Source organism: Grammomys surdaster, unplaced genomic scaffold (assembly GCF_004785775.1).
Source record: "Grammomys surdaster isolate TR1022 unplaced genomic scaffold, NIH_TR_1.0 99, whole genome shotgun sequence".
In the NCBI taxonomy this organism is placed as follows: domain Eukaryota; kingdom Metazoa; phylum Chordata; class Mammalia; order Rodentia; family Muridae; genus Grammomys; species Grammomys surdaster.
The window spans coordinates 5009594-5022693 of record NW_021604578.1 but is presented as its reverse complement, the minus strand read 5'-3'; the positions used below and the strand labels follow the sequence as shown (position 1 = coordinate 5022693).

At 39.4% G+C, this 13100-nt stretch overlaps 1 protein-coding gene across 1 annotated transcript in view; it reads right to left on the bottom strand.

The window, feature by feature from the left end:
- Positions 1–289: 289 nt before the first annotated feature.
- Ndufs4 (NADH:ubiquinone oxidoreductase subunit S4) overlaps positions 290–13100 on the bottom strand; it is a 101041-nt gene continuing 88230 nt past the window's right edge. Inside the window, exon 5 of the mRNA XM_028784400.1 lies at positions 290–508. Within this exon, the coding sequence (XP_028640233.1) occupies positions 405–508 (104 nt within the window). The 3' untranslated portion in view covers positions 290–404. The remainder of the gene's footprint in view (positions 509–13100) is intronic.

Genomic DNA, 13100 nt, shown 5'->3' with positions numbered 1-13100 from the left:
TTGAGGGTTACTGGGTTGTAGTGTATAATCATGTACTTCTCTACCCGTGACAGAGAGGAGTTCAGTAATGATGGCTTGGAGTTTATATATGATATTGACTTGTGCGTGGCTATAAAAAACAAGCAGAAAATACTTAGGCTGCAGCTGATTCTAGACATTCACTTTAGTAGATTCTAAGTTCTATGATTTCCTAGAGGGGTGAACATCTCAAATCTGTCTGTATAGGAAATTATAATGTGTTCAGTGTAAGACATCAAAAACACTTAAAATAGAAACGGCCAAGTGTACCTGTAGTTTAAAGGTCACATTTATTAGGAGATTAAGAGGTGCATTATCCATGGACTATAAATAGTGCACAGCTGACACTTCAGTCACAGTCAAGCAGAAATGTAGCCAGCTCCAACCTATTTTGTAGACACTCTTGTTCTTTTGTTCCAAGAAAAGTTTGCACCATAAGACTTGGACTTAGGTTTCGGAACCTTCTTCTCTTCAACGTCATAGCTCCATCCTAGACGGAAAACAAAACCAAAACAAACCCCACAGGAACAGAATTAATGAGGATACTTAAGAAACACAGCAAGAAAGTAGAGGTTAACTTTATAATTTCATGTTCATTTATCAACAGGAATAAATGTCAACATATCTGAAATATAAATTTAGTAATTTGTTTCCTCTCAATCCTGTGTGCAAAAGCCCTGAAGATGAGTTATCATATTTCATATTATGATTTAATTTCTACTTAAAATTTCTTGCTTAGTTACCAACAGTTATGTATTATACAGAGACAGATTTCTACACATGGCTTAATATGTGACACCTTTAATAGTACAAAGAACACTCAGCAATATAACTCACCTCACTGCTCTAAGGTCTAGTGTCTGAACACATCTGAAATACTAAAGTTCTCCCCATCCTCCACCCCACCATTCCTCTTGACATCACCAAGTTCTGTCCCCTTACTAACTAAATGTCAAAAATGATTTTCAACCTTTGTTTAACAGTTATGTGATCAGTTCGAATCATAACCAATTAAGCACATACTGAGACCTGACTAAAGCCATACAAATGCCTGCCATACAAATGCCTGGTCGGGACTTGAGGCTTTACTTACACTCTCAACTTCAGGAGGTTTTAAGGCAAACCAAACTGAGAGCCTTTGATCAAAATGTTCTCTGAGTTTGTATCTTTTCTCCAAACTTTTGTACGTTTTATAACTTTGGAGATTGAACTTACTTGTAGAGCATCTGTTTTGAGTGTCCTTGAGTGCCCTTGAGTATTTAGGGAACACTCCAATCAACACCCGTCCTTGGGCCGAAGTGTTACTCTCATGTTTCCTTAAGCTAAATAACTTTTACAACTCTAACTTTTCTTTATAAACTCCACTTACCTACCATTCTTTCCTCTCAGGACTCTTTTTCAAACAACTCATCTTTATGCATGCTTCTTGATCATCATGTATAAAATGCCCAAAATGTGTTTTATACAGTCAAAACAAGTGACTTTTTGTTTGGTTTTTTGAGACAGGGTTTCTCTGTGCAGCCTTAGCTGTCTTCAAACCCAGAGATCTGCCTGCCTCTGCATCCCAAGTGCTGGAATAAAAGGCATGCAACCACCACCGCCCAGCAGCAAGTACCTTCTTGATCATACACATTCTAAGGAATTCCAGTGTCTCTTCATGAGTATTTGAGTACAGTACATGAGTAGCACTCAGGCCAGCAGCTCCTTAGCTGGAATTCATACATCAATTATGCCGTAAAACATGACCTGTGAAGCTCAAAGCTTCCAATTGTAATTGTCCCAGAAAGGAAAATGGTGGCCATCAATGAACAAACTACTGTATCATAGAAACTACTTGGTTCTCACCATCTGATTGTTAACAGTAAATGTTCAAACAAAACTAAATACCCATAAGTAAATGGGAAATCAGAAAGCCAAATTCAACATTAGACTATCTTTAATCAGTTAGTTTTTTTTTATTCTTTGTGGTGGATAAATGCATACAACATAATTGATAATTTAAGTGTAAAACCCTAAGGGAAGTTCCAAGACTTCAAGGCCTTTCTTAAAAGTTCCCCAAGAAGTCTAGAGTTTAGGATGTAGCAAATATTTGAACGGCTGCCTTAATTACTATGATGCTATGTGAGCTTATTACAATGAAGTGGTTAAGAAAACACATATTAAATATACCTATTTAATTCATGCGCTCAGTATTACTCTCAGAGTAATTACTCATTAAGAAAGCACTACAGTTTAAGAGAGGCTGATCTCGGGCTGGAGAGATGGTTTAGCAGTCAAGAGCACTGGCTGCTTTTCCAGGACCCAGGTTCAACTCTCAGCACGCACATGGCAGCTCACACGTCTGTAACTCTAGTTCCAGGGGATCTGAGACACTCACAGACATACATTCAGGCAAAATATCAGTGAACATAAAATTAAAATAACATAGCTTTAAAAAGAGAAGCTGATCTCACAAAGTAAATCCATAAAATGGTTATTTCCATTTCAAAACATTCAAAAAAGAAAAAAAGAAAGCACTTAGACAATAAACAAGCCCTAAATTATACAGCTAAAGAATCAGAGCCTTTTAACATATGTTGACTTTAAAGCCATACACTGTTCACCTCATACATAAAACTGAATTTCTTTAAATAGATGTTGTAGTTACCATTTTTATTTTACCCACTTTCTCTCAATCTGATTGTGTAATTTTTTTATTTAAATATTTTTATAAGACTTAAAAAAAGTCCTGAAAATCAAGTCTATTCCACAATGCTCACTCTACCGTGTTACAACTATGGAGAAAGAACCAAGAAGTTTTCTCATGTTGAGTCTAAACCGTGTTATAGCAGTCACTGGTTAGGTTACTCAATTCTATGATCTTCTTTTGCCAAATGGTGGATGCCATGGTTTTTTACCCCCTCCGCCTGCCAAGACAGACTTTTGAGTTTAATAATGATGTCCTCAGAGGAAATGAAGACCTGCAAATACTATGTCTTCTACCTGATCACATTACATAAGAACCTAGACACAGCTCTATTAACTGTTCTGTTATAGACTTTCAAAATGCTGTCAGCGTCAGTGACACGAGAGAGTGGAGTAGACTACTTAGACATAGAAATGAAGAACTGGGTTAGTTTTTCTCCTGGGAACTCTAAGCTAGATTCTATTTGTTATCGATGGTTCTAACAATTCAGAAGAGACCTGTAGCTTGGCTATGATCTCTACAAGTGCTCTACCACAGTCATACATGACTGTTAGGATACAGGGAGAAACTGTCTCCCCTCACCATTTCCTGTGGAAAATAGCTTTGGTCCTAAAACTGAACAAACAACTGCACTTATCTCACAGAGAGCAAGGATTGTTAAGATGGCTGATAGCCGTCACAGTGAGGTTACATGGTGGCTGATGGCAGTCACAGTAGACGGTGAAAGGAAAGCAAGACTATGTAACTGGATTTCCAATCACTCAGCACATTTCTGCTCTGTTCTGGGACATTATTAAGACAGAACTCGTAACAATAACAATACTAGAGAAAATATTGAACATGTACTTAGTGATGGGTAAATTATATAAACTACACATACTACACATACTCCTGGTTTTTTTTTTATTTCTCTTGTGAAACTCCTAAAAGGGAAGAATTTTCAATGAAATATAGAGCAACAAAATTTATTAGTAAAATATTCACAACATCCAAATTTCTACTTTGTTCTACTTTAAGGTAAGGGTTGTTTTTTGGTTTTTTGTTTCTGGGTTTGTTTTGTTTGTTTGTTTTTGTTAAAACAAATAATCCAAACTGTATCTAAGATGAAACAGTGCACTGCAGTCTGAAGACTGCTTATATAAAGCTAAGGTGCACTCTATGACAATGGTCCCATATGTTGTCTTATTGGGTCATTCAAAACCAAGCCTTGCTTTTTCCAGCTGTGCAACATGAAGATCAAAGCAACTGAGCCAGGGCAGCTGTCCCGGGATAGAGTAAGCTCCCAGGACTGCCATCCCTTCCCACTGCGGAGTAGCCATATGGCACAGATTAGCCACAAATCCACCCACCAGCACAGCACCTACATGCGGAGAGGAGCTGACTCTGTTGTCTCACACAGTAGAAGGATTTCACAAAAATATTTTGAACTTTAAGCTCTAGTGTAAGAGAGGTACATCTGGCAAATGCTTAGTAAACTTAAAATGTGATCTTTAATGTCCAATAATAAGTTTATTTTTCAAAAGGCAGACCATCTTTGTAAATCTTTACACTATGGCCAGATTACTTCCGATCCAATGCAATGATGGTGCAATCTTTTCACTTATGTACATATACACACATGCATGCATATACATGTGCACATACCCACACATGCATGCCCTTGAAAACAAGCCAGCTCACAATGGTTAGCTTATGACTTTTGTGTGAGTTAAAGAAAAGTCTATTCATTTTGATTTTCAGAACCATTTCATTTGTGTCTCTGTAATAACACAGACACATTCATTTGGTTTTTTACTACTTATGGAAAAACTTATTCTCTGTGGAAGGTTCTTCTCCAGTGAGAACATAAAAACTCTTGATGTTAATTAGTGTGGAAGTGAACAGTTTACTAATTTGTGCTGGAACACGTAAACACCACAGCATGTGACACAAACAACGGGAAGATCCTGCTACCACCTTGGTGAGCAGAACGAGAAAGTCTTTGAGACACTAAGGGAGGCACATTGGTAGTTATGGAAGGTTCCAAGATCCTTCAAGAGTATAGTCTGGCATTACCACACCTTGTGGAAGGCAAAGCAGATATCTAACATTTAAAAAGAGGAAAGGCAGAAAGCTTTCCTGGAATTTCACTTTAAAAATCTCACTTTGAAATGATTTTAAGTATCTTAGACACTTAAATGTTTATGTTTTCTTTTAGAAAACATTATGGAAGTGACTAAGGATATGGATAAACTGGTGGAACACTCCTTTCTTGGACTGTCAGTAAGCAAATAAAGGCGGGGGTGGGGGGAGCGCGCGCGCACGCGCGCGCGCGCACACACACACACACACAGAGCACCTGGAAGACTCATTAGCATAACAAACACCCTACACCTGCTAGAGCTGTTGCACCTTGCAAACTTCCATCCTGCTCTGATGCAACAGTCAATAGGCTCTTTAAATTTATTTTTCAAATAATATTCTGCTATACAGATTAGTATTATTTCCAAAACATTAATTGCAAGCATTCTATTTAGAATTTGCCATAAAACAAACCAAGAATCAATCAATTACTGTGACTTTTGTGCTTCAAAAGTACAGCTGAAAATTGCTTTAGAAATTTAGAACACATTTCTTTTTAATTCCTTGAGAAGATATATATTCAAATATCTGAAACTCATGACCAGAAATTTTGTGGGAATTAATCTGGGGCAATGGGCTATGCATAGAATCCTACAAAATATTAGGAACTCCAGCAAACCACCACACAGAAAGAACCCTACTTTAAGAAAAGTGATTCCAAAGTTCTCCAGGTGTCTAAGAAATAATCCCTTTTCCTTATTCTCATCCTCATGACCTGAACCATGACCTGAAATCTCTCAACCAAGGATTAGGAATAAAGAGCTAAGTAGAAACAACAACAACAAAAATTCTTGGTAGGCTGTTGGTATAAGTAATACTCACCTGTGAATTCACTGACCTATAAAAATTCATTTGTGGCCTCCAAATCTATGCATCCCTCCTCCTGTGGTCACTTACAATGCGCACAGAAGGGAAACAGACTTTGAGTGCCCTCCTGACTGAGGTCAGGTAAAGCACCCTTGGCTTTGGTTCTTCTTGGTTCAGCCTTCAGACTCCAGACAGTGTCCTCTTCAAGGACTATTTACAGACACAATCTTTATTTCCTGTGAATGGTTTCACTGACCGAGAGTTCCTGGCATGGCGCTACAAGACTATGATGTGACAACATGTGTGTTAGACAAGCTCTGTTCAGGCATGAGTGAGCATGTTGTTTATGAGATTAGTGTAGTTGAATCAATGCATTATTAAATAAAGTGTGCTTAGAAGGAGTTACACATAGATCAGTGTTACCAGTTGATGAAAGGATCCGATCAGAGGCTTGAAGGACCTCACCTCTATTTTCCTAAAAGTGTACAGTATTTGTGACTCTAGTGTTCTGCTGTCAGAGAACATAACCATCACCCATAAAGTGGATGGCTACAATGACAAACACATAAATTCTGTCCTGTCTCCCACCTACTGACCTTATTCTAGAAATACCAATTTTGTCTCTATTTGAAATTTATCTCAACGTTCCTTTACCAACATACGTTCATGATGTCTTTATTAGGTCTAAAAAACAAAACCAAGCACCCTCACAGGGCAAACCCACTGCCATGGTCCAAAATGGCAACCTTGGCTCAGCTGACACTGGACTATAGGACTGCACGTGTGTACCTTCACACTCCACAGGAACCTGGAGTGTGGGGTTGGAGGGAAGCTTCTGTTTGACAGGAAGAGCCATTTCCCTATCTCTCCTTTCTCTCCCTAAAGAGAGATCTGGTTCTCTATTGAGTGTACCTATGGTGCAGACAAAGGCAATGCTAGCCTCAGGAGCTCTCAGACCCCCTTTCATGTGTACTTGTTATGCATCTCAAAGCAGCAGCCTCCTGGCCCTTCTCACCACCTTCACCCCTCCTTCCCAGCTCCCAGGCTGGTCCAGAATACAGCTCACTTCTCACTCTATAAATACATAAGGTTCTCCCCCACCCCACCCCCACACACTTATTCTCTGCTATTCTTCTCTCAGAAAGCCCTAGACATGTCCGGTCTGTTTTTTCCCCCCGCTTACTGATCTGGACTCTTACAGATGCCCCCGGTTATTCTCGCTCTCTTATCCACAATAAAAATCCTTCTCCTGACCATGAAGTGGCCATTTTGGTAGTGCTGAGTACAACACCTGCCTGGCTTCTTTGTATCTCATGTAAAATAAATTCTTTAATATATGTGTTCGTTTTATTCAGAAGTCAAATATAAGCGAGCCAGGGAATGTAGATTAAGTCTACTAAAAATTCAAGTTCCAGTTTGCTGCTAAGTTTTAGAGTAAGAGAACAAAGTTTTAAATTGAGTCACTTTTAAAATACCTTGGTGTGAACATTAGGTAGGCAGGTTAAAACAAGGGTTCTCCTCAGTTACTATAGACCTCAGCTGCTAACTGTTTTCTGTTAATGCATTTAAAAAGGTTAAGTCACAAGCTGCTATGACAGACCAAGGTAGACAAGTAATGCTTTAACCCCGTTAAGGGGGTTAAGGAAACTCTGTGAGCTGTACTTAGGCCCTGACCCGTAAGCTTGCTCTTTACCCCATCATTCATACTTTCTGATCAGGACGAGGTCCACCTCTTTCATTCACACTGTACAGAAAAGACAGAAAGAAAGGCTTTTCTGAATCAGAGCCATGCTAATGGAGCTGGTCAGATAGAATGTATAACTCTGTTCTAAACTTTCAGAGATAAATTAATAAACACTAAATCAGGAAGTTTTATTAGCTTATATGAAAGAGTTATCTTCTTTTCATTTATTAGGATCATCAAATGGACAGATATTAAAAACAAGTCACAAAATTTGTTGCAAAATTAACATGAGAAAAGTGGAGTCAGGCATGCTCTTGTGCTTTGGTGACTGGGCTTGAGCACAGGCACACAATTCTTTGGTAGGGATGTATGCCTATCTGTGGTTGGTGAATCTGCTGGATGTCTTATGAAGACTTCCAAAACTAAACATAGACTTTTATTCTATTTGAATGTCTTCTTTCTCAGGATATACAGATTAACCAAACAAACAAACCAGCATTCCTTCAAATTAATGTTTATAGTCATGAGAATGTAAAAGTGTTTTTTAACTGGGTTGATTATTCCCTCTAGCCATTTTATTTAAAAAGTTATCCAAGATTATTATTAAAACCTTAGGTGACAGGCTGACAAGATGGCTGAGCAGGCAAAGGTGCTTGCCACCAACCCTGTTGACCTGAGTACCTGAGATGATCCCTGGAATACACATGGCAGGAGGAGCAAACCAATTCTTTCAAGTTATTCTGACCTCTATACATGCACCGTGGCATGTGCGCATGTGCGCAAACACACTCTCTCTCTCTCTCTCTCTCTCTCTCTCTCTCTCTCTCACACACACACACACACACACACACACTCACACACACACACACAAGCATGTGCATACACATGCACACACACAAAATAAACAAATGCCTTTAAACTCAAATGACATTAATGAACACAGATTTTTACTAAGTGAGGCAGTTTACTGAGCTATTAATTATGACAAGGTTGAGAGAACTTAACCCAAATATGAGATCTGGGTATTTAATGATGAAAAAGCAATAGCAGAAACGCTAATCTGATTTCTGGCTCTTGTCTTCTGAAGCTATAAAAGAATTGCCTATCCTTCTTTTGAAATAGAATGTAAGACTCCCATGAAGACTCCAGAAAAAAAGGAATGTCATTGAGTAGCAGATAGAACAAACTGAACTAACAAACCTAGAGAATTCCTAAGTCACATCATTCTCTGTTCAATCAAAATTCAGTACAAATATGTATCATTTCATCAAATTTAGCACTTTCGGGGTGGGGTAGAGTCACATCTATCCCAGGATGCTGTTAAATTCATCATATAACAGAGGATAGTCATGAGCTTCTGATCCTCCTGCCTCAACCTAACAAGTGCTGGGAACACAGGGGTGAGCCACTATATCCAGTTCACAATTGCCTACTTGCCCCTTTGTGATTTCATAATCAAAGCAACTCTAGCTAAGAGATAATTGATGCAATCATGACAAAGGTTAAATCTTTTTATGTAAACAATGAAAAAACTTTGTGAGCAACATGATACAGTGTGACTTATTTATCAAGGGGAAAGAGAATACTTCTTTCATGAAGAAAAGACTTGAATACAGTAAGTTGACTTCCTTGGATTATGGCATATGAAAACAGTAAGTCTGAAAAAAAATCTCTAAAATGTGTAAGAATCTTAGCAAAGTTTGCTTCATGTTGGTGGGTTCAGGTCCTAAGTTATTGTTTTCATGTATAATATAAAGGTTATCTTTCTAGTACCTGACTTCCTTCCATGGCAAATATTCTGGGTTATCACAATGACTTGATAAGCTTTTTGCTGACTTTAAGTTCTTAGTCACCACTGTAAGAGTTAAGTTTTTACACTTCTGCTAGCCTCTCCACTAATTCTTTTTATGTTTTTACTTTGACTTTGAAATGAGCAGCCAATTTTTACTTTTTAGACAACTATGATCCTATTCCAAACTTACCTGTTTACATCATATTTTTGGTGCTGGATAGCAAACCCAGGGTTTGTCTATGCTTGGGTATGTGCCCCTATAGCTAAGCTACAATACTTGACCCTCAACTTTTATTTTTGTCATTCCAAAATGAAATCCTAGACAAAAACAAAACACACACACAACTCTCAGACTCCACAGGTGAGCTCATTTAAATTCAGAATTTTTCCTACTAAAAAGGGAAGTTTGAAAATACCTACATTTATTTGGCATGTAACTCCTGAAAAGCTGCTTTGGAAGAGATGGTAAGTCAAGAGATGCTTAGCCACTCTGATTTAAATTGATGAGTAAAAAGGTTATCAAAATACACATGTCTGTTGTATTACAGTCTAGGAGTATTGATTAGGTTCGTTTTCTCTGCCAATGAAGAATTAAAAGGCAGGGAAAATCTCAAGCACAACAGGTAACAGGAAAGGAATCTTGAAACATTGCCAAGAGGCGCAGACAGAACCAACAAGTGATGATAGAGATTTATGGGGGTAGGACACACAAGCATGCAGCAGACCCTCCCAAAAGCAGGGGTGGGGCATGGTGGGGTTTGGGAAGCCAAAAATCAAATCTCTATTCCAGGGCTGGGGTTTTAAATATCTGAAGAGTTTTCCTCCCCTCTCCTAATCTAGGGTTGGCTGGTTTGAAGAAAGACAGATTTGTTGATTGGTCCCCAACTGTTGTGTAACTTGTCCTGATCTGACCTCTAACTTGTGGAGCCAGTCCACTATCTGCTGTCAGGATGTAGAAAAACCTCCAAGGCTTTTGTTAGGTCAGGAGGATGAGGAAGAAGCCTCATCCTGGAAGTTCACTATCTTTCTTACCTAGGCAAGGCTCCTCTCCTTATCTGCCTCCCAGGGGTTGTCTTCTTCCTAGTCCCTCAGCTGCATAAAATGTTAACTTCCTGGAGATTTGTTAAGTGCTCGCTGGCCCCATTTCCATCTATCAAAGTCTTTGTTCTGCTTAACAGAAGAAGACTTAACAAAGAATTAACTTCTTAGTTTAGATCTCATTATCTTCTAGGTCAACAAACTTTACTTTAAAAATCTCCAGTCATTTACCTGACACCAAACTCACTGCATTTCATCACTTGCTGCTCTTCCGTAACTGCAGTGCTTCCTGTGTCCTTAGATTTCTGGAGCAGGGAAATACTACCCTGAAGTGCACTTACAGACCATATCCTTCCACCTACTCCTGCCCCTTTTCCTGCATCCCTTCATGTGTCCCAAAAAGCAGGACACAGAACCTAGAAGTTGTTGGCCATAGTGTTGCATGCATATAATTCAAGTACATACGAGCCTGAGCCAGGAGGATCACTGTGAGTTCCATTATACCCTGGTTATAAAACAAGTTTTAAGCCATCCTGTACTACATAAGATCCCATCACAAAAGAAAGACCTGTAACAGTTCCCCCTCTCCCTTAAATGTAATCTGCCTTGACTTGACTTCCTTCTGTTTGGTGAACATAAAAGTTCCTGTCATCACTTCTCTGATGAAAATGTGATGTGGAGCATCCTGCATCCCTGTCACCCACCATCCACTCAGTATAAAGTTCTCTCTTAATCCCTATGTCGGGAAGCTGTGCTTCTTCCTGCTTCTACTTCTATCTTCAAAGGTAGGTTTTCTCTACCAACAGACCCACCATGAACACAAAGCATTTCACAGCTTGTTTGGTTCTCTTATTCCAGAGGAAAACCTTCCTTCATTTTGAGAATTTCAAAGACTTTTACAGCTAACAACAATGGGGAAAAACACAGGGGGGTAAAATGCCAAACCAGAGAAAAGTCACAAAGTTTCAAATCAGATCAAAAGAGAGGGAGGGAGAAAAGCCATTTCTGGTTTTGATTAGCATGTAAATGGTAGGAGATTTTAGGCCTTGGCCATCCCAGTTTTCCACAGCTGTCTCCCACTTCCTCTCTCCATGAGGTAGCTTCCTCCTCCTGCCTAACTTTCACATAGCAAAGGAAAGACAAAAGCCACCTGGGTGAGAAAGATTGGTCTTTGTAGCCCACAAAGAGCAGAAAGAAGGATCATCTGCATTTCAGAGGAGGCCTCAGCCTCTTCCCCCTGTTCATAAACAAGTTTATCTTGAAGAGTTCCTTTGGGACACACGCAGAGCTAGCAGTATAAGATGTGGCACTGAAGCTAAAAGACAACGGGGTGTGTGTGTGTGTCTTTGTACTTTCTTCACTTTGATTGTAAATTTGGGATTAAGAGAACTGGAGGTGTGAAGGATGTGCAGTGTGCAGAGGAAGCTGAGGAAGTGCCATTCAGCCCTCACTTCTCAACTGTCCAAATGTAGGGAGCCAGCCTTCCAGTGCAAGTGAGGCCAGGAGGGAGAGGAGCAGGGACAACTTAGGAATCAGCCACTGGATGGAGGAAGGAGACTTCTTTTAGTCTCAGGAGTGAGAAAAGCATTCTGATAGAAAGAGACAGACCTATATAATACCTTTGTTTGGTTAAATTAAAATAAGCAATTTCTCCTCATTTCTTATGTATGTTCTAAAATATAGGTTGGCGGAAGATACAATATATCCTATGAACTGCTAATGACTGTGCTGTCCAGTAGAAATGTGTAAAACATATTTCATTTTTTAGTAGTCACACTAAAGAAATGAATGAAAAATTAGTTTGAATCATCTACCTAGCCCAAAGGATTTAAAATATTATTAACACATAATAAAAACTAGTAATAGTTTTTCACATTAAATCTTTGAAATCTAGCGAGTATTTTAGATTGCTAGCACAGCTTAATTCTAAGCAGAACACTTAGAGTGGTGTTCACTCCCATGTGGTCAGGATGGATCTAGAGTTATTTTCAAGTCCTACCACTGTGTCACAAACAGTCCTGTACTTGGACTTTAAAGACACGTGCTCCACAGACTAGGGATACCATGACTGGCTTCAGGCTTTCTCCTTTACTTCTTTACATTTCACAACATTTACAAAAGTAAGACTTTAGAACAAGGGATTGCATACAGTTTGGAAACAATGTCAACATTATGAAAGGACTTTTAAGAATGCTGCAACATAGTTCAACCTTGAAGTATATTGCAGAAAACCTCAGGATATATACTTCAAGGTGTTTGGCCTTAAAACTTCAGGATAAACTCCACATTAGTTTGACAGAAAGCATTTGTTGTCTGTAGGGAATTTTACAAACACTGAATGTATGCATTGTGGCTCTGAAAGAGGTATCTTCAAGGCTGGTTCTTTAGTCGGCCAAGTACTTAAGCCAAAGGAGCAATCTCAGATGCAAGGACTCTCTGGCCTTCTCCCACCCTCCTGTTTCTGGCCCTTCTATCCCCAAGCGATCCTGTCCTGGATTCTCTTTATCTGATTGTTATGGTATAAACATAAATGTCCCCCAAAGGCTCAAGTGAAGGTCTGGTCACAGTGGGTGGCACCACTGGGAGAAGCAGGGTCTAATGGAGGAAGCTGTGTGGCTGGTGGCCTCCCTCTCTTCTCTCTGCTTGAGGCACTGCCAGGTCAAGTTAACAGCTGCTTCCACAAAGTACTCTCCCAACAAGATGTTCTGCCCCAAAGCACGAGGGCCAAGCAACTGCAGACTGAAACTTTTCAAACAAGAAGCCAGAGTCAAATCTTTTCTACTGCTGATGGGAACAGGGCACAGAAACTCACCAGGCAGTTCAGGGTGAAATAAAGAAAAGTGACCAGTTTCTTTCTTGGCTAAATGCTTGTCTGTGGGTGTGTGGGCAGCCTAGTCCTTGCCAGAGGCTGGGAGATGCCAGGAGTGGGGTCTGCTATTTCTTTATTTTTTTTT